General features: G+C 35.1%; 1 protein-coding gene across 5 annotated transcripts; it reads right to left on the bottom strand.

Annotated features, from left to right (window-relative positions):
* Window positions 1–397: 397 nt before the first annotated feature.
* Window positions 398–24,335, bottom strand: LOC144973057 (protein N-terminal asparagine amidohydrolase-like). Of its 5 annotated transcripts, none has more exons than XM_078915028.1 (11): window positions 24,090–24,335; window positions 20,446–20,634; window positions 19,367–19,469; window positions 18,773–18,838; window positions 18,464–18,572; window positions 16,945–17,018; window positions 13,395–13,448; window positions 9,297–9,350; window positions 7,650–7,750; window positions 6,677–6,790; window positions 398–4,227 (listed from the first exon to the last, which is right to left on the bottom strand). In XM_078915028.1, the coding sequence occupies exons 2-11, from the start codon at window positions 20,524–20,526 to the stop codon at window positions 4,054–4,056; spliced, it is 930 nt and encodes a 309-aa protein (XP_078771154.1). In that variant the 5' UTR covers window positions 20,527–20,634; window positions 24,090–24,335; the 3' UTR covers window positions 398–4,053. The 5 variants fall into 5 exon arrangements, with proteins under 5 accessions (XP_078771154.1, XP_078771153.1, XP_078771155.1 ...); XM_078915027.1 differs by having other exon boundaries at window positions 24,086–24,335; XM_078915029.1 differs by having other exon boundaries at window positions 24,076–24,335.
* Window positions 24,336–26,324: the final 1,989 nt, after the last annotated feature.

Genomic DNA, 26,324 nt, shown 5'->3' on the forward strand with positions numbered 1-26,324 from the left:
GTCCAATCTGGCAATACGTCGTCAAAGTCGTATTTCGAAATAATGTTTATTAAAGCATCGCAATCGGAGAAAATAAAATTCGCATTTTACTTCCGGAACAAAAAAATTAACATCCGTATTTTCCGGAACAGCGCTGCATTTTTTCAAATTTCCGTAACAATTCCGGAAATTCCGTAACGGTAGGCAGCTATGGAGTAGAGAGTCTACACAATAGGGATTGAGTTTGAAAGCCATAATTTTATGTGGTTAGTCTGACTGCTCGCTGATTCTCTCAACCAAGCGGAGGTGCTGTTTTAATTGGATCCTGAGTTTTGCTCTCAGACAACATATTTTTATTCTGTTTTCACCTGACATTTCTCCAAACCAGGCGATATTATTCAATAAACTGAAAAACTAATTTCTTTTAAGACTTTCCTTTTATTTTTAAATTGATATAATATGAAATATTGATATACAGTAAAAAAAACCCCCCCAAACATTTGAACCAAAATTCACGGAAACAAGCTGTCAATTTTTATTAACATAATACAGTCCATTCTGGATAATCGCAACACATTGAGATCAGTGAAAATGTTGCGATTGACTGAAGCTGCGTTTAACCGAACTTGAGCTTCCTGTCCACTATTGCACCATTTTCCCTCTGAGTTTACATGGGCTAGGGTCTGTCCATGGCTGCGGTATCTTTGGTTGAATTCAGATAAAATGATGGGGCACTACTGCTTATAGGTTTTTATAGCATTTTTCATTTGACCACTGATCAGCTTCATACCATATATGGTAAACTTAAACCAGTAGTAAACATTGTTCTTAGTCCAACGCAGACTGAGCATTTTGATTGAAACAAAAACCATGTGGCTGTATAGATTTTAAAAAGCAAAGCAGCTTCGATGCAAGCTGACATTTTATTCAGATTGGATTCACTTTCACTCTTTTCTTCTCAACATTTGTAAGAGTCAAAGAGATTAGTGTGATGAGAGACAATAAGCTCTTACCAAACCCACTGTCACAATGTACAGTTGTCAATCTGAAAACAAAGGTTATTGCTCAGTCTCTACCAACAACTGTCATTGTTTACCTGATGTCTAGACTATGCCCCTCTCTTTTATCTAATGGTCAAAGATGACCGCACAAATCAATATTGTAATGCCCCACCCTCTTTTGTGTCTGAGTGGTGACACATTACTGCAGCATTAAACCCCACCGACTCTCAATTCTTCAACCTGTCATGATTTCACCTATGAAAATTTAATCATGAGATTTTGTTTGATTGATTTCTTGAACTTGCCACTTTTTGTGGATGAAAATTTGTTACGATTAACCAAAGTTTGTTGCAATTAACCAGTGACTTTTAAATAGAATTAATTAAGTTTCTTACGAAATGTTGCGATTAACTGAAAGTTGTGATTAACCGAGTTGTGATTATCTGGAGTGGACTTTATTTTGGTTTTAAGTTAAAGGATGATGGACTAAAACTGAGAAAAAGTTACATGAGTTGCCTTATTCTGATGATTTGGCTACCTACACGTCTGAAAGTGAAAAGATAACACTTTTACATTGGATTATACTTGGTCGTTGTCAAATAGTTTTAAATTTTGACCTTGAAAAATGATAATTAGATGCCATTTTTTTTTTAGTTTATCACTGATGGAATTTCATGTGTTTGAAAATGTGGTTGGGATAAAGGTAATATTTTTTACTGTTTCGACACAAAAAGGCATAAATATTATTTTTATTTTAAAAATTACAGAAATGATTTTGTTTTCATCACTTTTTCTTGGTTGATTAATGACAAATGACCAAAAACACCCCCAAAAAGTGAGAGACTAACACAAAGCAGAAATAGCTTTTCAAAGATGCTAAAAAGTATGGACAAGCATGATACTTTGTCACCCCTTGTTTGACACTTTGGTAATGTTTGTTTGTTTTTAAGGGTTTTACGGCGCTTGCAACACATTTAGGTTATATCAGCGCCAGTAAAAAGGAAGAAAATGGGATAGTAAAAAGTTCTAGAATTACAATTAAAGCACCCAAGAAAAAGTAAGACAAAGGGGAACTGAGAACAAATAGGGATCAGATGTAGATTCCAAGATCATACCACCAATGTACTTAGTTTGAAATCACCTACAAGTCTCATCCAGACACAAGCACAAAATCCAACAAAGAGGAACACACTCAAATGCTTACTTTATACATTCAAAATAAAAATAATAATACATAACAGAGAGATGATTTACAAGGAAAAAAATATCATCTCCCAAAACAATAACTATGCATTCGACTGTTTCCCTCCCAGCTAGGACTCCGGCCAGCCCAGGACAAAACCAAGTAATCTCATTCCAAGACAAAGACAGAAAGCATGTTGGAAAACAGATATAAGGGGATAGAAGACACAGTATGTACCTCCCTGCCCGCTATGGGAGGTCAGGATCCCCACCCAGACACTTTGGTAAGCGATTCCACCTATTTTGGTTAAGCCTCTCTTGTTTTTGGATTATTTTGCATTATTGAATCTATAGAAACTGATGAAAACTAAATGCTTCCATAGTTTTTCAAAATAATTTTGATGTTATTTTGGTGTCAAAACATGAAAATGACCTCGTGACATAACCACAGATAAAAACAAAAAGAATCACATGTCGTTTTGAATTGTTTTCATTTTAGCAATATTTTTGGTATAGTTGTTCTCGTAATAACTGTTTCACTGGACTTACATAAATTCAAAACAAGCTTATAGAAAACATTAAGCAATTGTCTAAATGTTAATACAATATTTACATACATATCATCATTGAGATCGTTATACAAAATAAATACATAGTATACCTCTAAAAAATGTTATTGCAGATTAATCAAGCTGCTAAGTTGTATGTATTCAAGCAAACAAAATTTTATATGTACGTATATCTAGATAACCTGCATCACTTCAACAGTTATAAATTTTAGCTTGCCCATATTTGTTTTTAGTATAAGACACCCACAACCCACATTTACAAAGCCCATTTGTAATTTGTAAAGGGACAGAACCTATTGACTCCTGAGTCGGGAATGATATCAAGCCATTTAGAAAGTCCCAGTTACATAAGTTCTAAAGTTGGAGGAAAAAAGTTTTAATATTTATGAGTTGTTGGCTAGAGAATATTAAAAATGTAATCAACAAATGAAAAAAATATGACTTAAAAAAAATTATATGGAGCAATTCAATGTCACAAGCAGTTTGAATGTCATATTATCCGCATTAAGCGCACCCACCGTGTAAAAACCCTTCCAAGTGTTACAACACACCACAACGTACTTGATGACACAGCATAAATATTGTCTGCTAACACTCATTGTAGAGTGTGATGTTTGTGACCCCGTCATTTTAAAAGTTTTATGTGTGCATCCACTCATGCCATTTAGTGCACACCTGAGATTCCAAATGTGAATCATTCCCTTCCTTATAACTTAATAGGATTAAAATCATACAGGCTGGTTTCAATTCATACTAATTTTTTTCTTCATTGTGTCTGTAACATATAAACAATAAACAAAAATTAATATAACAGCTTCAAAAGGAACAAAATATCAAACACGGAATGTTTCGAGCTCAAAACCCTTCATTAGCCAAACAACAAAAAAACAATAAAAACATAAATACATAACTAAAAACCAGATTGATGAAAGAGAAATATTCTGTACGTCCTCTCTGTAGAAAAATCTTGGAATGTAAACAAAAAGAACTTTTTGTTTACACCAAGATTTTCTGAAAAAAGGACGTACAGAATATTTCTCTGTCAACAATCTGTTTTTTAAAAGTGTTTTTTAGGGTTTTTAAAAAAAATGTTTTTCTTTTTATTTATTTTTTGTTGTTGTTGGCTGAAGAAGGGGTTTGAGCCCGAAACGTTCATGTATGGTATTTGTTCCTTTTTGAAGCTGTTAAATTCATTTTTGTTTATTACTTTTTACAGCTTCTAGCAGCTTAGTACCACTTTAACATATATAAGCATATCCTTTTGACTCCATTTTCTAAGCGCACAGTGTGTTTAATAAGGATATTACAGTATTACTTATATCTCATTTCTCAATCTTGATCCAGCTTCCATTTGCGCTATCTTTTCTGTACCTCCTTGGTAAGCCATTGGTAAAAACAGTCTTCAGCGGATCAGGAAAGTCTTTTAACTGTTTTAGCACAGCCCTTGTATTGTTCACAAACTCTTCTTTCTCTTGTTTGGGTGACGTTGACATGTACTGGTAGAAGGATATTGTGGTAAAAATTAGGAAAGGTGGTAATTTAAATAAAAAGGAGTTTTTCAGAGTCATAAGGCTCATGGAGCAAGAGTGACCCTGGTGTCTGCATCATTAAAAAGATAATAGCAGTGTATGCTACCCTTTGGACAGGATGCTAGTCTTTCTAGCACTCAGTCACATGACAAATATACAAATCTTATCGGATGAAAAAAGATGCAAACATGTTCAAACATACTTCAGACGTTATTTAAACATATTGCAGGAATGAGTATCAAGAACTTGATAAAATAAAACATTTATTCACATTAATCGTTATCATACAAATGTGTCTTGTGTTCAATGGCATCCTACACCTGGCTGGGGTTCCTGACCTCCCTTAGTGGGCAGGGAGAGGCACTTACTGTGTTTTATTCTATCCCCCTATATGTTTTCCAGCATGCTTTCTGTCTTTCTCTTGGAATGAGATTACTAGGTTTTGTCCTGACCCTGGCTGGGAGGGAAACAGTCAAATGTATAGTTAAAAGTTTTGGGAGATGATATTTTTTGTATTTTAAATCATCTCTCTCTCTTATGCACTGTATTATTTTTGTTTTACATATATTATACGATTTGTAACTATTTGAGTGTATTCCTCTTGGTGGGGACCTGTGCTTGTGTCAGGATGAGGCATTTATGTGATCTCAAACTATGAACACTGATAGCGTTCTCTTGGAATCTACATGTTTCCTATTTGAACTAATTCCCCTTTGTCTCCCTTTTTCATGGGTGCTTTAATTGTTATTGTAGCACTTTTTACTGTCCCATTTTCTTCCTTTTTACTGGCGCCGATATGACCTACATGTGTTGCAAGCGCCATAAAACCCTTAAAAACAAAAACAAACAAACAGCATCTACACAACCAGCCTGGCAAATTGATTTGTGTTGGAAATGAGATTTGGTTTTAAAATAGGCCCAACAAAATGTGTATCTGGCTACAGGTATTGATGTATATTGCAAAAGTAGTCCTTCAGAGCCAATGGGCCCATGGAGCCGGAGTTTATCCTGATTTCTATAGCGTGAAACGGACAATAGCAATTGCTTGCTACCCTTTGGATAGGACGCTGGTCTATCGCAAAGTACTTTCCACCAAATCTAACAGACTTGGCTACCCATTCACTGCTGGGTGGACAGGAGGGTCAGAAAAAATCTCAACCTCGATCTTGGTCCCTTGCATGTGAAGTGAGTGCTCTACCAACTGAGCTATCAGTATCAGGAGCCCCATATGGCATGAGTACTATTACAAAAAGGATGGCTAACAGTTGACTTATGGTCCGTGTTTCCCTGTTTCCTACTGGGGGAATAAATAAAGAATTGTAAAGCACATTGAGCAAGGTGGAAACTGTGGAAATGCACTATATACATGTTCATTTATTTGAACGTTTCATTGCAGACATTTCAAGCATAATGTCCAAACCCTATCATATTGGAAATTTTAATGATATTCTTGATGGATTCTTAATAAACTTGTGGCATCAATTTATCTATGTCAAATATTTGATGAAGGACGAGATAAAGTCACAAAAAAAAGGTAATCACCCCCCACACCCCCACCCCAAAAACAGAAAAAAAAACCACACACAAGTGCTTTTTATAGCAACCAAACGTCACATTTGTTTGTTTACTTTCACCATTGTATTTTATGACTAGACGTGCCAAGTATTTACTGGTGTCGATCTGAATTTAATGAATAATGTGATGAAATAACTGAAGAAGTTGGTTTTAAACTTGAAATATTATGTATTTTTGAAGCTGTTATATTCATTTTTTTTTTCTTACATTACCCCGAATCCTACAGGAAAGCTATAAAGTATGGTAGCTAGTGATGGGAAAAGGGTTGGAGTAAGCGTACCCACAGTTTTCTTAATTTACTAAAATGACATTAAAAAATATTTATTTCAATTAGGAAAAAGTCATATTTTTCCCAATAAAGGATAACAAATAAACTGCAGTAGAACTGTTGTATTGATTAAACACAAATCAACATAACGATACAATACCAACGTGAGCATTTGTTTCACTTTTGTTGAGCTACAGTTCGATTCCATTTGGGGCTGAAAAAGGGTCTTTTTTTGTACACAATTCTTCCCCTTACTGGTACCTGCGAGTGCCTGAGTTTCTTGGTCACAGGTCGAGATTAGTATTAACCAGATAATAAAATCGGCGGGTAATCACATCAATAATTGTGGCATTATTTCAGTAAATAAATGCTTAAGACCAAGAGAATTCATTGATAGATAGACCTCAAAAGTTTTTTGTTTTTTTAAATTTTTAAATTTTATTTTGTGTGATATAAATCCATTTTCTAATATCCCTTCACATGTTAAAGTAATAAAGATTTGCTTTTGATTCTTCAATAACTCCTGAAAGTAATTTTGACTGCCAAAGTCATTTGATAGGAAAGAAAATTTACCTGTCTTATAAGATGATCGGGAAGTGATAAAAATATGTCCACCTGCTCAAGTGGGCCATAATGGAAGGGGGGTATTACATGTTCCTTTTTGACATGATCGTAGATGTTCAAATTCTGTGTTCAAAAAGAATATCAATTTGACAAAATAAATAAGCAAGTGATAACCAGAACAACACAGAGCGAATGTATCACACCAGTAATTTTGTTAACAACAAAAAAAATAAAAAATAAAAGAAACATGGTCCTTCAGAGCGCTGAGGCTATAGCTTGACTGGACAATAGCAAATGCTTGCCACCCTTTGGAAAGCACACTAGTCTATTGCAAAGTATTTCCCATTAAATCACTGACAGGTGGACAGGAGGTCAGAGAAAAATCTCGAATTTATCGTTCCAGGTCCCTTTGCGTGTGAAATAGTAAATGCTATACCAATGAGCTATTGTTACCTCTGGTAATCTTGTTAAGGTTGTTCCTAAACTAGATCAAAGTACAAAGTACATAGGGGGGGGGGGGGGGGGGGGGGTAAATGTAATGGTAAAGAACAATTGCAGTTCTTATTATAATAATAATACTATATAATAATAATAATAATAATAATAATAATAATAATAATAATAATAATAATAATAATAATAATAATAATAATAATGTAAATCTTATACGCGCCTATTCCATAAATACAAACAGCTCTAGGTGCCCTTTCCAATGCTACAATTACAGATCATACACAAAACATGCATAAGACGTACATAACATGAAAAAGATTTTAAGATAAGATTATATATATATATATATATACTTTTCGTTCACCACTTTATTGCTTTGCTTGAATGGTTTACAATTGAAAAAGAAATGTTTGAAATTATTATCATTTTTTTTTTTTACACAAAATATGACACATACATACACACACACACACACATATACACACACATACACACACACTCACACACACAATTAGGTACACCCACCCACCTCGGTTCCACCTGTAAAGTTCCTGGCGCTGCGTAAAGATAAATCTGGGCCTTTATCAGGAAATGTGGCTTGAAACATCTCTCCAGTTTTTACATTTACAGCTGAAAACAAGAACACAAACCTTGGGCTATAAACAATAATCTCTACAGTGGGATATCACATTTAATTACGTCAGAAAACCTTATTTCATCTCTTCATTGCTTCAATAATAAAAATTTGAAATATAGAATAACTTTGATAATTACGAGAACTTAAAAAAATTTCACTATCTTCTTCCTCATTTTCTCTTTCGTAATGTTGTCATTGATTTTATTACAGCTCAACTCTTAATTGTTAGAATGGATAATGGGCAAGTCTTCTATCTTTTATTTTCCTCAGTTGACGAGGTCATTGTTTGAGTTTGGGAGAAGAGAGATTATACAACCACTGGACAGTGAATGCATGTGTTGACAGGGTACCCACTGACCCTGGTCTATCCACATGTAATGGTCTTTTACTAGTAAACCAGCGACAGTCACTGTTAGACAGTGCTGCGGTAATATCAAAAAAAAAAAAAAAAATCCACATTTTTTCTCATTTTGGCTACAAATCCTTTCCTACAAATGTTGATCAATTAAAATGATCCTTAACTTTTGAAAAAATCTCAAACCTGACGCTTTTTAAAAATGTCAGGCCTGAGACTTTTTGAGACATGAAAGGGATTTCCTGATTACAGAATATCATATTAGGGATACGTGTCTGTACAGTGATGGATTAAGTAATAATTAAAATGTATAAGTGACTGATCGATGATAGCTCAGTGATAGAACACTCTGCTCACAGGTAAAGGGACCACTGCATATTTGTCTGAGGTGCAGTTGAGATTTTTCTAACTCCTCCACCAAACCAGGAATGACTGGGTAGCTAAGTTTTGCAAGATAAATCTGGAAGAGAGTACATTTGTTTTTGTTTGTTTTTAAGGGTTTTGCGGCGTTTGAAACGCTTTAAGGTCATATCAGCACCAGTAAAAAGGAAGAAAATGGGATAGCAAAAAGTTCTAGAATTACAATTAAAGCACCCAAGAAAAGGTAAGAAAAATGGGAATTGGTTCAATTAGGAAACAGATGTAGATTCCAAGAGCACACCATCAAAGTACTTAGTTTGAGATCACTTGTCTCATCCTGACGTTAAGCACAGGTCCCCACTAACAGGAACACACTCAAATGTTTATAAATCATATATAACGTGTAAACAAAACATAATACAGTGCATGACAGAGATAATTTACAAGGAAAAAAAATTATCATCTCCCAAAACTATACATTTGACTGTTTCCCTCTCAGCCAGGGTATCCGGCCAGGGCCAGGACAAAACCAAGTAATCTCATTCCAAGACAAAGACAGAAAGCAAGTTGGAAATCAGATATAGGGGGATAGAAGGCACAGTAAGTAACTCCCTGCCCACTATGGGAGGTCAGGAACCCCACCCACTGAGAGTACATTAAATAGACTCAAATCTTATCCAAAGGGTAACAAGCAATTGTTACTGTCACTATAATGTTAAACACAATGGGATAAACTAAACTCTGGCTCCCTGGACCTTATGGCTTTGAAAGACAATTGAGATTACAACATTTTTTTTATTAAAGATGAGAAAATCAAAACGTACCGATTCCATATATCACAGGAAAGGGGATAGAGTTTTTATAAACTGTATTGTGATCTGAAAAAAATAAATAAATGATTAATAATAATAATAAAGATAATAATAGTAAATGACACTTGCTGAGCGCTTTCCATGAACCAAACATCTCAAAGCGATTACAAAATAAACAAACTTCATGAATCTGATAATAATCCATTAAAAAATCTATATCAATGTCATGAAAATTTATACAGTTGATGCTGTTTAATTGGTTCAGTGCTGTTCCATGGACATGGTTATAATTAAGCAGTGTTCTAATAAACTGATTACCCGTATGGCCTTCAAGATTGGAATAACATCTCAATACTACACACGTGTAGTAACTATAGTAACAGTTGTAGTAATGTAGTAGTTGCAGTAAATTTCATAAATTACAAGAGTGATTTCATTTTTAGTTGCATCAAAACGTTACCCTCTGTTTTTCATAATATTCAATATTACAAGTGAGCTCCCTGGGTGACAGATTAAAAGAGAACGAGTTTATGATCACACCTAAATGGAAAAATCATTACATTCAACACGCTGGACATCCAATGTAAATAAAGGACATGAAACTTTTTCCACTACAGATTACACATATTTCATCCAACATCCATCAAAAGCAAACAACTATTTGCAAAAATATCTGAAATAATATTAAATATTCGCTCCTCCTCAAGAAGCTCAATTTGTGACATCAATGAAACAATATAAAATGGAATTGATTGTTAATCAATAATGCTGCTGATTGTAAACCTATCATAATACTATTACTTTTGCTTTTAAATGGGTAAATTCTTAAAAAGGACAACGAAAGCTTAATGACGCACTGATAATCGTCTCAATTAACCAGTGTTCCGATTAACCAGTAGAAATTACAGTGCAACACGTATTCCTTGTCCTTGCTCAGACAAAATATTTAAGATGAGGAATCTGTGAAACTGGGAAAATATGAAATATATGAAATTTTACCAAAAAAAAGGAAAGAGTTTTGTAAATTCCACATATTTAGATAAGTACAAAGAATCCATTAAAACGAGGAATAAGAGGACAAGGAATGCGTACTGTACTGTATATGTCATAGACAGATCATTCCAATAAAGCAGCTGCTCTTATAAAGTGACAATCCAATAACCGGCTTCAACCCAATTCATTATTCGATTTCCAGTATTCCTTCTCAAAAACAAAATCTGATTAAATATAAACAATATACATTATAAAGGATTAGAAAAAAAGATCTTCCTTATTGTATAACCTCAATATTTCATGCAGAATATTCATCTGATTAATTAAAAAAGGTTTTCAACTTAGAATTTGACCATCTTATTTTAATTCCTTAAACTTTTCATCAAGTTTAAACCCGAAATTAAATAAATTCCCTCGCTTAAAATCTACTGAATCTATTTATGGCCTAATTAATAAAATTATGTTGGGCAGATAATTCAATATGAGAGTAAAAGAATGTCAATTTGCAACTGAGCGTAAAAAGACTGATATTATGAAATTTAAATTGTAAAAAATAAATACAATGAAAAGAAAAGAAAAAAGATTCTATAAATAAATGTCACTGATTTGAATCTAAATGATAAAAAAAAATAAAAAATAAAATAAAGAGTCAAACATACAAAAAAAAGAAAATTTGTAAATAATCAGAACTCGGTATTTAAATTGTTAGCATGCAATAGTCTTATGCATTCTATCAAGGATAAACATATTGCAAAAAGGTACATTGGATGACAATCAAATACAATAGACATTAAACATGAGACACGTGCTCGGGCTAAATCATCGACCCACGAGAATAAGGCATGTACGAATGTCAGCAGCCTTTTATCAATTGTGGATAAACAAAACTCTTCAATGGCACAAAATCACAGATTGCAGCTAACAACAAGATATGAAGTGAATAGAAAAGTGCCAGAAGACAATAGAGAATAAAAATTTTTTCGCTGCGGTGGTGGGGTTTGAACCTGCGACCTTATTGGTATGACAACTCCGCCTGGCAGGTGAGAGCGTGGCTCTACCGTGTGAGCTATCCACGAACACAAAAATATTCGTTTCAAACCCAAAGTCATAACTAGATCCCCTCTCACCCACTTCTTGAGACCGCCGATTCGTTCGTACACCACCATCGCGAATAATTTTGACCAGCAGTTAAGCTTAATAGCCAATATTCACAACACAAACATATAACATAGAAACGATTGAGACATTGAGTATGCTCCGGTGTATGGGGTGAATTTTTAATTCAGAAAAGTGAGTGGAGCAGGCACTTATGTTGGTAACAACAAGATATGAAGTGAATAGAAAAGTGCCAGAAGACAATAGAGAATAAAAATTTTTTTGTTGTCGTACCAATAAGGTCGCAGGTTCAAACCCCACCACCGCCGCGAAAAAATTTTTATTCTCTATTGTCTTCTGGCACTTTTCTATTCACTTCATATCTTGTTGTTACCAACATAAGTGCCTGCTCCACTCACTTTTCTGAATTAAAAATTCACCCCATACACCGGAGCATACTCAATGTCTCAATCGTTTCTATGTTATATGTTTGTGTTGAGAATATTGGCTATTAAGCTTAACTGCTGGTCAAAATTATTCGCGATGGTGGTGTACGAACGAATCGGCGGTCTCAAGAAGTGGGTGAGAGAGGGATCTAGTTATGACTTTGGGTTTGAAACGAATATTTTTGTGTTCGTGGATAGCTCACACGGTAGAGCCACGCTCTCACCTGCCAGGCGGAGTTGTCGTACCAATAAGGTCGCAGGTTCAAACCCCACCACCGCCGCGAAAAAATTTTTATTCTCTATTGTCTTCTGGCACTTTTCTATTCACTTCATATCTTGTTGTTACCAACATAAGTGCCTGCTCCACTCACTTTTCTGAATTAAAAATTCACCCCATACACCGGAGCATACTCAATGTCTCAATCGTTTCTATGTTATATGTTTGTGTTGAGAATATTGGCTATTAAGCTTAACTGCTGGTCAAAATTATTCGCGATGGTGGTGTACGAACGAATCGGCGGTCTCAAGAAGTGGGTGAGAGAGGGATCTAGTTATGACTTTGGGTTTGAAACGAATATTTTTGTGTTCGTGGATAGCTCACACGGTAGAGCCACGCTCTCACCTGCCAGGCGGAGTTGTCGTACCAATAAGGTCGCAGGTTCAAACCCCACCACCGCCGCGAAAAATTTTTTATTCTCTATTGTCTTCTGGCACTTTTCTATTCACTTCATATCTTGTTGTTACCAACATAAGTGCCTGCTCCACTCACTTTTCTGAATTAAAAATTCACCCCATACACCGGAGCATACTCAATGTCTCAATCGTTTCTATGTTATATGTTTGTGTTGAGAATATTGGCTATTAAGCTTAACTGCTGGTCAAAATTATTCGCGATGGTGGTGTACGAACGAATCGGCGGTCTCAAGAAGTGGGTGAGAGAGGGATCTAGTTATGACTTTGGGTTTGAAACGAATATTTTTGTGTTCGTGGATAGCTCACACGGTAGAGCCACGCTATCACCTGCCAGGCGGAGTTGTCGTACCAATAAGGTCGCAGGTTCAAACCCCACCACCGCCGCGAAAAATTTTTTATTCTCTATTGTCTTCTGGCACTTTTCTATTCACTTCATATCTTGTTGTTACCAACATAAGTGCCTGCTCCACTCACTTTTCTGAATTAAAGATTGCAGCTAACAAACATTTGATGATTTGTGTGTACAGCAGAGAGCAGTGTTTCTCATCAACATGATTACATTGGCTGACAAGAAGAGGAAACATGCAAGCCTGTTTGTAAATTATGAAAATTAAGGAGTAAAAAATCTTTAGTATGCCCGCTTCCTTCTAAAGCAAAAAAAAAAAAAAATACCTCAAAAAAGTAGAAAAAACCCCCCCAAAAAAACAAAAAAATACAAATAAACAAACAAAAAACAGAAAAAAAGAGACTCAAACCCACATACACACATACACCCACACATACACACACAAAAAAACCCCCAAACGAACAGAAAAAACACCCCAAAATGAAACAAATCATAATGATAATGATCGTATTGACACTAAATCAAAAACATCCTTACGTGTGATGCATGCTGTGATTAAGTGGATGTCATGGTTGGTCTTGTGAAGTGCAGCTGTAGAGAAACAAGGAATTATCTGTTATCAATTTGTTTCACCTAAACATACAAACATTTCAAGCTTCATGTTCAATTGCTTTGAAAGAAATAAACATTTATAATTATAAGATTGTTTTTATAATACTTATAACTCAAAGCAATGTAGTGTAAAAAACCATATCCATTTGAGTATTATAAGGTTTTACTTCCATTTCTGCTGGTTAAAATTAATGAAACTTATTAATGAATCCTCTTTTAAACTAAAAAAAAAAAAAACAATCAAAAAAACAAAAAACAAAAACAAAACCCAAAACCAAAACAAATAAACAAGAAGAGAAAAAAGGAAACCATTGTACTCCAATAAAAGCCAAATATCTAATCCTGTTTGTTTGAAACTCCGATATCTGAAAGATTCAGGGTTTTTAAAAAGTGGGTAACACTTCAGTAGATTTTGATGCAAGTCAATATAATGATAACAAAACATCAAACATACAAACAAGAAAAAAGTACCAAAAAAAAACAAAAAAAAAAACAAACAACATCTCTGGAAAACAGACAACCCCCCCCCCAAACAAAACAAAACAACAAAACAAAACAAAAACAAACAAAACAAAACAAAAACAAGTTTGCATTCTCCTTTTAAAGTTTTCAAGACCGTGGACGTATGTCCTTTTTTGTGTATCTTGAAGCAGACATGTAAAGCCTTTGGTCTGGGCCAATAGTTCATGAATTAACATCATATTTTGTACTTCAATTATTTCATTAACAATCTGAAGACAATTTCCAATTCCTTTTTTAATGGTTCAGATTCTGTATTATTCCTACAAGATAAGGGGGAGATAGCTGAATGGATAAGGCATTGCAGCAACATACAGAGGACCAAGGTTGAAGCCCTGTCTTGCTTTTTTTATTTTTTTTTTTAGAATATATCACAAACTTTGCAGCACTGCAGTGTAACCGATGCCTATCTTATCTCAGTGTTTAAAAAAAAAATTAGACTTTAATTGAAAATCCAACCTGGAGTGAATAAGGGAATTTCTTTTTTTTTTCTTTTTTTTTGAAGATAGCTGTGCTAAATAGTGAACACCCTGGGGATCCAATAGCTCACTTGATTGAGCACTCGCTTCACACAAAAAGAGGCCGAGATTGATCCGGGGTAAAGTTGAAGCATTTTTATGATCCCCTCCTGTTAAACAAGTAGTGATTGGATAGCGGGGTCTGTTAGATCTGGTGGAAATTACTTTGCAATAGACTAGCATCCTATCCAATGGGTAGCGTGCAATTGCTATTGCCCATTTTATGCTATAGAAAGTGGGATAAACTCTGGCCCCATGGGTCTAATGGTTTTGAGTGACTACTAAAGGCCCCTTTTCTAATAGATAACTGCCAAATATGATGAGAGACATTAATTTTCATTTACTTAAAAAAACTAAGGAAAAAAGAAAGAACATGACCAAAAACTGAATGCTGTGCATGAAGTGCTACTCTGTTCAGATCCTTTGGAATTAGTCTTTGTAAAAATGTACAGTGCTACCCCTGGATAACGACATCGCCCAGGACTGGAAAATTATATCTTTATCCAGCAGTGTCATTATTCCAGGGTTTTCAAGATGGTGGAAAAAGGGTGTGTGATGAGACCTGTAATACAAACGATGCAATGTGCAAACCAGTGCATGTGATACGTCATATCTCTAAAATGACATAATGTGTATTTTTCATGTTGTCAAAAGGTTTACCAGATATTCTTTTACTCTCCGATGTGTATATTTTCATTGTTTTGATCGTGAACATTGCTCGAATGCCATTTTCCCTCTGTCATTTATCTGGGCTTGGGACTGGTATTTATTTAAGTAAATGGCATTTAATAATATAACGGAACATATCTTCATTCTTGCTTCCCTTTTGATTTATCAGCGATCGGTAATAATACTGTCAATAGCACCAAAGCTGCCAGATGGCCAGAGTTACGTGGCCAATCTAGACTTTAAAAGTGGCTAAAATAGAACCGCACTTGGCCAAACACTACTAAACATTTTGACCCCTGAGAAAAAAAACTCATAAGTTTTTGATAAACAAAAAAATCAACTAGACTAGAGAAAAATTTGTTGATGAAAAAAAAAAATAATGTTTTTTTTTATAAAAAAGTTAAAACTAATAATTGAAACACAATTCTCTGTGAAGACAATTTTGGCCTGTGGTCATCTGGCAGCCCTGGAGAGTGCTGTTTTGCTATGTAAATGGTGGCTACAGTGATAGGTAGGTAAACATTGGTTGGTAGCAAAGTGATCTCATTGGCTATGAGTAGGCTTTTTATTGTCTAAGAGTACAAGATGATGCTGGTCGGAAACAATGTTTTCTATTTGGTTAGGTTTTTTGTATCAAGTGGCGGTATCAACTGCTGATTATTGCTATATTTATATTGCTAAACAGGAGTTTTACTCAAATGTATGTTACTACTTTGAGGTTTTTATTACTAATAAAATAAAGCAAAACAATTGGGACCAGAGTCACTATTCAGGTGTTGTCATTCAGAGGTGTCTTTATCAAGAGGTTGCAATGTACCATTATCATATTTTATATTTTATACAAAGACTCTCCTGCACTTGGACATAAAAAAGGAAAATACTAATTCATACCATAAAGAATATATAAACAAATGATTGCTGGCTGTTATTTAATATTTGACTTCAATATGTGACCAGTAGTGTCAAAAAGGTTTTATGCCGAGGTCAACATAATGCTTAAAATCGAATTCAGAGCTTAACTTATAGAATTTGACTTTTAAAAAAGTCTCAATTGAAAAGAATGAGAATGAGTTCCATTCCTCAACTTAAAATAGTTTAAATTCTAATCATTTTGATTATATATTCAATTTTTTTCACGTTTGTTTTTTGTTTTTACGGCGCTTGCAACACATTTAGGTTATATCAGCGCCAGTAAAAAGGAAGAAAATGGGAAAGTAAAAAGTTCTAGAATTACAATTAAAGCACCCAAGAAAAAGTAAGACATAGGGGAACTGGGTACAAATAGGGATCAGATGTAGATTCCAAGAGCATACCATCAATGTACTTAGTTTGAGATCACCTATGTCTCATCCGGACACAAGCACAAAATCCAACAAAGAGGAGCACACTCAAATGCCTACATTATACATTAAAAATAACAAATATAATAATACATAACAGAGAGATGATTTACAAGGAAAAAAATATCATCTCCCAAAACAATAACTATGCATTTGACTGTTTCCCTCCCAGCTAGGACTCCGGCCAGGGCCAGGACAAAACCAAGTAAGCTCATTCCAAGACAAAGGCAGAAAGCATGTTGGAAAACAGATATAAGGGATAGAAGATGCAGTATGTACCTCCCTGCCCACTATGGGAGGTTAGGAACCCCTCCCAGAATTTTCTTCATCTTAATCGTTGTGACATAATACTGTTTTGAGTAAATAGGTCACATATGGCTTAGAAATTAAATCAGTCTGTCAAATTTATTCCAAACCTGTTACACTCACCTAAAATTGAATTTGATACTTCCTCAGAGTTGTTCTTGTTATCCAAAAATCCTCCAAACATGTTGAGCTCCAATCTAAATTGACGGTAAAAGGAATATATGGAGTGTTAGGGACGGGATATACAAATACAACACATTAGCAACATTAGTACCCTGTGATTGCTGTTGATTTTTGTTTTCTGTGGACAAAAATATTTGAGCTTCCCATTTATCAGTTATGAAAATATATTTTAAAAAAGTGATACTCTTAAGTCACTTTAAAAAAAAGTTTGTATAAAAAAGCAATGAAAATCATCATGGCTCAGCGGTACGGTCTTTACTTCATACCGAAAAGGTACCGAGTTTGACTACCCGCCTCCTTGTGTGGCCACGAGGCACGTCAACTTGCCCTAGCTCACTTTGCAGCGCTGCACTGCGGCTGACGCCTGGGTTATTCCAGTCTTCTCTTGGAATAGACCCTAAAGACAAATTTCCCCTTGGGGATGAATAAAGGGAATGTTTTTTTGTTTTTTTTAAATTATTATTTAAAATCATCTAGCCTTATATAAAGTGGCAAAATAGTTCATAAATAAAACCACCTAATAAAACAACAAGAGGATACAGCTATATCTGTAATATCAGGCCAATGATTAAAAGTTGAGAATAGAGGTAAATGTGACCAGTTATTTCAATGAACCAGATGATGACCCCCCCCCCCCCACCCCCCAAAAAAAAAAAAAAAAAAAATAAAAAATTAATAAATAAAAAAATACCCAAACAAAGTTGAGCTATAATATAATACAATATCCACTATATGTGCTCAAATCACTTAACAAGAGGTCCCTAGCCAACAGCAACTCATAACATGTAGCATATAACATGATGTCTGTTAGACGATATTATAATCTAAAAAAAACAAGAGACAACGCTGTTAATGTTATTAAATTTTATTTTACACCTGAGTATGGTGAGAGAATGTGAGAAAAGAGCCTTTTCCAAGGACTCAAATCCGGAACCTTCCAATCCAAAGGTGAGTGTCATACCACAAGAACACATAGCCCCGCAGAAAAAAAACATTTAATGTTGAAACAATTACAGACATGATGTCATATTATTATGTAGATGTTTAAAAATCAAAATTCTTTATTTTTTATAAAACAAAAAATATTGACTTAAGTCTTAAGTCTTTAATAAATAAATTCAATTTTCCTCAACCAAAATGTCCGGCATAATAATGTTTTAAGCGATGAATCACAAATGAAATAATATTCAATATTGACACTAGGTTAATGACAATGATGAGGGTGATGATGATGGTGATGAAAAAAAATAAATAAAAATAATAATAACAATAATAATAATAATAATAATAATAATAATAATAATAATAATAATAATAACAATAGTAATAATAATAATAATAATAATAATAATAATAATAATAATAATAATAATAATAATAATAATAATAATAATAATAATAATAATAATAACAACAAATAATGATAAACTATCTGAAATTTTAAAAAATCTAATTGTACCTGCCTGAAGTCGAGCCTTGGCTCAATTCTGTAACCAAGTCCGCCATAGAATTTAGACCTTCTTCTATCTGACATCCATCAAAATGAATTAGTCCAGTGGCTCCTGAATCTGTTACAAGAAAGCATTTAGGATATTTGTCACCCACGAAAAGTTGTGAAGAAATTGAAAAAAAAATAAATTTAATAACTGTCACAGAATAACGAAATCACCCATTTTTACAACAAACTAAAATTCTTTATCTTTCTCAGGATGAACGTGGTGCAAATATTGAGTTTATTGTTAAAATAAATTATAATTATTGCAATTACCTGAATGACGCAAAACTGCAATGTGACATGTTGTTGCATCTTCTGATCCCAAGTATGTGATTGTCTCTATTAAGAAAATGTAACAAATTTTGATCAACATTACAGATAATGCTACAAACGATTATCAAACACTTGACAATATACTAAACAGACTATTAAACAGCAGAGACAAATCCCCCACAAAATGAGAGAGAGAGAGAGAGAGAGAGAGAGAGAGAGAGAGAGAGAGAGAGAGAGAGAGAGAGAGAGAGAGACAGAGAGAGAGAGAGAGAGAGAGAGAGAGAGAGAAAGAGAGAGAGACACACACACACACACACAGAGAGAGAGAGAGAGAGAGAGAGAGAGAGAGAGAAAGAGAGAGAGAGAGAAAGAGAGAGAGACAGAGAGAGAGAGAGAGAGAGACACACACACACACAGAGAGAGAGAGAGAGACTATGCATCTAAGCTGCTGTAACCAAATAGTAAATTGCCTTTAAGAACAATAAAGCTCTATTATTATTATTATTATTATTATTATTATTATTATTATTATTATTATTATTATTATTATTATTATTATTATTATTATTAAAAGTTATAAAATAGGTACCTTACCATCATCAGGGGTAGTGCATGCTACTTCTCTTTGGCCAACATACAGCAACTTTTTGGGGCCAACGGACGTAATTTCCTGCTTCAAAAATACATCTGAGGATTTCTGAAACATCATAATATTGTTGAATTCCAAAGTGCATAACAAAACAAAACAAACAAGAAAACCCAAACAAAAAAGCACCACACAAATAAAAGGCAGTTTATTATAATTTTGTTGACACTTGTAAAGAATATATTAATATGTCAGGGATTCCCACAAATACAAATGAAAAACAAGAAACAGTGTATGGGTTCTAAATTGGGATGATTGTCATCATTCAATTGCTAAAGATGTAGTGTGGCAGCTAGATCGTTCACCTTATATTTAATCTAGTTAATCTTTATCATCACTTTCAAGACCACCAGAGGGTCTTTTCATCGAGTAACTCACACTCAAGATGATTTAATATTTACATGGAGGGTTAGTTGCAGCAGTTGATGTCATTGTAGATGAAACAAATATCTACCTGATGTGCGTGATGTGACCCTGTGACCTATCAGCTTTGCTGTTCAATGGTAGGAACAGTAAACGTCATAGTTAACATGAAATACTGACATACCAATGCTTGTGGTCAATGTCCATAAACAACGAATTCGTAAGGGAGTGACTATCTTATAATGAACAATAATGCTTATTTGTTTGTATATATATCTGATGTCAATAAGTGAACAATGAAATATTCATTGGATAAAAAAAGATTATTGAGATATCTAATTTGTTGTCAACCACAATTGACAGATTTTATGTGAGACTGTTGGGCAGCATTTTGACAGATTGTACATTTTAAATATTATATATCATAAAAATAAAGAGAACATACACCGCCCTCTCCTTCTCAATAAAAAAAACCCAAAACAACACAACCCCGCCCCCCCCCCCCCCCAAAAAAAAAAAACCCCAAAAAACAAAACAAACAAACAAACCCAACAAAACTAACACCCCCCCCACCATAAAAAACCCCAAAGAAAACAAAATTTAAAAAAACAAAAGAAAAATGCTTACAACAAAAAATTTCAATGAATTTGTGAGATATCATTACCTTGAACTGGGGGAATGAATGTACAAATTCATCCACTTTCATTATTTTAGAGCAGGGAGCACTTTCTATAAACAGTGGCATGACAAATGAGGGTTGGCCAAATATTTGTTGAAATCTAGTAATCCAAATAGAACTGATCTTGATGCGCCGAATCTAGGTGACTATTTTAGTCATTCAGTCATCTGACTTCTGAAACAAGTTAAAGAAATCATTTTTTTAAAATGACAGTAATCTTGCAACTTGATATGGCCATTAAGGGAAACGGGAGACAAGAGTGAGGGATAAATTTGCTGTGATTATTTTAATAAAAAGCAGTGATAAGTTTTGAATGGGTTGGCGAGTTACTCTTCTAATGGTCAAGACAGATGGTTATGTGCATGAAACTAATAATAATATGTAGATTAAAAAGTCACGATGTGCATTCTAGCAACCACATGAAGTCATTCTGGTAATCGTTTTCAGCCATATCAGCTGGCTATTCCACAGTCGACCAGTGGAAGGGAAAAACGAATATATGGGGCATCTGTTTTTTATGTTGGGATGGTTAATCTTACCACATGTGCTTCGTTGTTCTTATGCCGATATCTTTGATGTTATTGGAGGTTTATGGCACAGCTTTTTGTAGTAGCTCTTGTGGAACATATTAATTTAATCTATTTTTCTTCTCTTTTCCAGATGCGCTTTAGAAAGGACCGAATGTGATGTGTCTTGCTATGTTTCTTTGGATGTTTTCTAAAGTGTTGATGTTTTTCTTTGTATATGGGTTCCAAATTGAACTGCCTTACTCCAAAACGAGCCTAACAATAGTTTTAAAAGCAAGAGTTTGAGATGTCATTGGGCATCTTTTTAAACTGCGGGTGATGTATGCGCTTGTTTGATTTGCCTTTGAAGCCAGGCGACAAATGTGGTCATTCCATTTTAGATTTTTCACAAACTCAATGCCATGATATTCTGCTGTCTTTACATATTCCAGTTTTTGACCATGAAGCTGGTATTCAAATGTAATTGATGCTTTCTTATTTGTGATAGTTAGCACATTGCACTTTGATACGTTAAATTCCATTTCATTTTTAGTTTCCCATTCTTGTAGTTCACCTAGATTGTCATTCATGATTTGCAGTCAGCTGTTGTCCTTATCTGCTTATACAATACTGTGTCGTTAGCTAAGAGACACACTTTTGACCTTATACCTCACGGGAGATCATCTATGTATACTTGAAATAAGGTGGGTCCAAAGATTGAGCCCTGAGGTACACCTGGTGTCACTACCCAATATTGGAAGTCTCGCTGTTGACAAGAACTTGCTGGATGTGACTGTCCAGAAATGAAGTGGCAATTCGGACCTGAGTCTGAATTGCTTCCCGTGGCAATTCGGAATCCTGCCACAATGCGCCTGCGCAATCACAGGAAGTGTCGGAAGTGGAAACAGAGGTGAAAGTGAAGTGTGGTAGGGTGGGGGGAGAAGCTGCTCGTTCTCAGTTGTCAGTGTCAGTTGTCAGTCGGTAGGAGGGCGAGTGAGCGAGCAAGTCACGTTTTAGAACTCCCGAAGGTGACTGCCTTCAAAAGCGGTGATCTATTATTCCCCTTTGTCTTACTTTTTCTTGAGTACTTTTTAATTGTAATTCTAGAACTTTTTGCTATCCAATTTCTCCATTTTTACTGCGCTGATATGACCTAAATGTGTTGCAAGCTCATTAAAAAACAAAACATAGATCTAAATAATCGTGGTCTTTGGGAGATTACAATTGTAGTCGCAATTGTTAACGTTAACAATCAATTTGCCCTCGCATAGAAAAAGGAGTGTCTTTGTGTAATGATTGGAAGATTTATTTGATTTGCCATGAGCGTGTTGCAAGAGATACATGAATGACATATCTCTACATTATATAATTTGCCATTGGCGGCCGCGAAAAAGTGCAATATGACTTTGGGCATTGGGCGTTTTATTTAAAAGGCAGTATAGGTCGGGCTTTGACAAAAGGCAGTGTCTTAATTCTTTTTTAATGAAAAAAATATGCTGTTTTATTTCTAAATATAAAAATAGAGGCGATTCTTGGCAGCAAGCCATGCAATAGAGCCCTGCCACTGGGGTAGGGGCAGAGTACTGTCTAATACTAATATTATTAGATAATACTGGACTAGGTACCTAAATAAAATAAACACTGGTTGAATACGGAAAGAAAATGATCAACTGGTAATGGGATTGGTGGGGGTGGGGGGGTAACAAACGACCAAGGCACTGGACGCAGGGGAGAACATGGTGATACGAGATCAAAGAAAAAAAGCCGCCGGCTCTTGGGTTGTGGAAATGATTGTTGGGGGGGAGTGTGGGTGTGTGTGTGTGTGTGTGTGATTATTCTGTTTTTAATGAATTAGAGATACTCATGAGTGTGTGTGTGTGTTCAGCCAGGAAGACCAATACGGTTTCTATAGCTGCAAACGGAATAGTAACTGAGAGTTTCACTAATGATACTAATGATACGTTCATCATTCGGGAGCATTGCATTGCAGTATTCCGAATCGAAGAGCCATGGAGTTATTCAGACTCGACCCTGGTTAGCCACGGAGTTCTATTCAGTTTAGACTCGAGTCCGAATTGCCACAGGAAGCAATTCAGACTCGGGTCCGAATTGCCACGGGAAGCAATTCAGACTCGGGTCCGAATTGCCACGGGAAGCAATTCAGACTCGGGTCCGAATAGCCTTTTCCGTCCAGAAATACTGCAATCCATTGTAAGGTTTTGATCCTGCAATTTCTGGGTTAGCCGGTGGTGAGGAACCTTGTCAAAAGCTTTGGCAAGATCCAGTAGCACTAAACTTAAATTTAACTCCTTTGTCGATAGTGGCTGACAGATAATTTGTTAATGATATGAGTTGTGTTTGACATGAGTGGTGTTTTCTAAATCCATGCTGTTTATCATAAAAAATATTACATATTAGTTTTGAGATAGTCAGTTATGGAGGATCACACAATATGCTCTAATAGTTTGAAGCTGATACAAATTAATGAAATGAAATGGTAGTTTTGAGCTTCTATCACCTTTCTTGGGTTGGACTAGATCGTGTTTCCAAAAGCTGTCCTGCTTGTTTGTTTGTTTGTTTTTTTTCAAGTAGGATGGGCTCAAGGTCGAAGGATTTTTTAAATACTAGGGTTAGTTATAGGTCTTAATAAAGGTCCTAGGATGTTTGTTTTTCCTATTAGAGTCTACTTAAAGGAATAAGGTTTTCTTTCTATCTTAGGGTTCGTTAAAGGAATACTTGGGTTGTTTCCCTTGGCTTTGAGGAGCTTATGGAAGGCCTCCCTTTTATGAATTTCAAAATATTTTTGTTTGAATCTTCACTCACAAGTTCTTTAACATAATTATGATACGCTCTTCTACTCTCTCTCTTTGTGTTCCTTTTTCAGTTGGGCGTAATTGTTTTTAAAAAAATCGTTTAATTTTAATGAGTGGAGGCAACCTGTCTCTTGTCGGTGAGCACCTCAACTCTCAATTTATTTGGAAAGTTAAGAGATCTCAGGTTTAAGTCTGCTTTTACTTCTCACCACCTTCAAACTTCCTATTCTTGTTCGCGGCTGTCTATTTCTAACTTTAGACTTAGTCTAAGAAAAAAATGAATAAAAATAAAATACCTGAACTCACTCACTAAACTCAAAATCAAAACGTTTTACGTTGAATGTTTGTGGACTGAAATAAGTCAAAAACGATATATTCTTGTATGCACCATCTCTTAAATTAATTCGGCAATTAGGACATTGAATATTTAGAAGGATATAGAAAGTCTTGGGCAGTGCTTGACTTATTGTGTGGCATGTTATAATTATGGAAAGTACAAGTAGTTCAAGTAGGGTATCCAAAGTGAATGTAAACAAATTGATGGCATACCGGAAGTAAATGAGCTCTTAAAGGGTCAAAGTGGTACAGGCACTCTTCTGTTAAGCACAAGTTGAAAAAGTCCCAATCAATAAACAATAAACATGGTAACTGAAATGACTGACTGAAATAGTGGCAGCGACTGACAGAATGAAACCCCTATTAAAAATAATAAATAAATAAATGAATAAAGGGAGGCCTTCCGAAAGCTCCGTGTTCTAGCATTTCTTTCAATTTGTATTTTCACAGTGGACCTTTTGTCAGGCATTTTTTCATTTATTTATTCAATTTAATTTGTTGTGGGGAAGATTTTATGTCACTGATTATTGTGATAGGTTTGTGTTGTTGTTGTTGTAAGTGTTTTGTTATGGTATGACTGTCGTGTCTTGATCAGGCTGTTGTGAGTAATCTTCATGTTGTGTTTGTTCACTGTCTCCCGCGTAAACGTGACGTCATCGTATCTATTCTATAAAAGCTCTCGACACCCTTCATTCTTTCTCTCGACTATCTACAGCCTTATTTGAAACAGACATATCAACTATCTTCGCCCATCGTTGTATCTGCTACTAAGATCCGATCCGCCATACTTTTGGTATGTTATAAAAATCAGGCTAGACCGGGACGATTCCCGAAGTGCTCTAGAGCAGTTTTTAACCGCCCATGTATGTCCTTTACATATATGGAGAACGCCCACTTCGGTGGAGACTTTTTCTAAACTTTTTCCTTATTTTTTACATCGTGAACGAGATTGGGAAATCTGTTCACGACAACTGGCGCTGCGACTAATTTCCGAACCCTGCCATTTTTAAAGTGTATGGTAGCACTCAGTGCACGGGAATTGACTTCTTCAAGGTAAAGAGTTCTTGTAAACAAATCAGAATTATGAATCTAAAAACTTGTTTCATCTGATTGTGGTGTAAGTATAGCGCCTTGAATTGAGTTCCCCTGGTTTAGTTGTGTTTTTTCATTGCTTAAACCAGAGAGGAAAGCCGTTTATAGGGGTCGGCAATTATTTTTGAACTGGCGAAATTACGATCTCAGCTCAGCTCAATTTTTTCATCGAGACTTCGAGCTCAACTTTCGTTTATTTTTGCCAATAATATTGTGCAATTGTGATTTCTATTCAACAAAATGGAGCAAAATTGGTGAGTACAATTCAATAATTTTACTTGAAAGTGCATGAGGGCTTAATCAATTCACTTCAAAGAATTAGCCTGGTGAACCATTATTGGGGTCATGGTTTTCACTCCCATACTCATACTGATGTCTTAACTAAGATTGGAATTCAACCTGCATGTGAGCTAAATTATTTGCACGTCTATTTAAATACTTTCCAATATTTGACATCAACACTATTTCTGTGAATAATATACAAATAATTGGCGCCAAGATTGTTGCTTAACAATCTCACTGTGCTTTTCTAAACAAAAGGTAACAGTAACAGTATCATCTGCCTTTATTGAGATGATCAAAGTCAAAGCTTAGGCAGCCATGTAAAAGTGTTTCTACTCACCAAACACAGAAACTATTTTCCAGCTTTACACGCTCCTAAACCCCCTATATAATGGATGTTTCTCTGAACTCTTTACACCCAGACTCTGTAAACATATCCACTTGCCTTAGACACCTGGTCAGTGTCTAAATAGGATAAGAACCACCTGTAACCCTAACCCAGTGATTAAACAGTGAAAATAGTGAAATTTATCAGCTGTGGTGTAGGTGTTGTATACAAGTGAGAAGGGATCTGAGAGTATTCCAAGTTTACAGACTTTATCATTGCTTTAATTGATTTGCATCAACTGGTCTGTCATTTTAACTGAAATAAATAATTATCATATTTCAATTTAATCCAAAATGGATGCAAAGATAATGATTAATGTCATTACTGCTAAGGACCTTTTAAGGTCATCTCGTATAAGCAAGCCTTTGGCTAGAACCCTGCTTGACATTCGAGCAAGTAACGGTTTACTCACTAAGGAGGATGTGATAGACAAGATCAGTAATGGTG

This window comes from Berghia stephanieae, chromosome 5 (assembly GCF_034508935.2).
Source record: "Berghia stephanieae isolate SIO BIC M18660-M18661 chromosome 5, UCSD_Bste_1.3, whole genome shotgun sequence".
Lineage (NCBI taxonomy): Eukaryota > Metazoa > Mollusca > Gastropoda > Nudibranchia > Aeolidiidae > Berghia > Berghia stephanieae.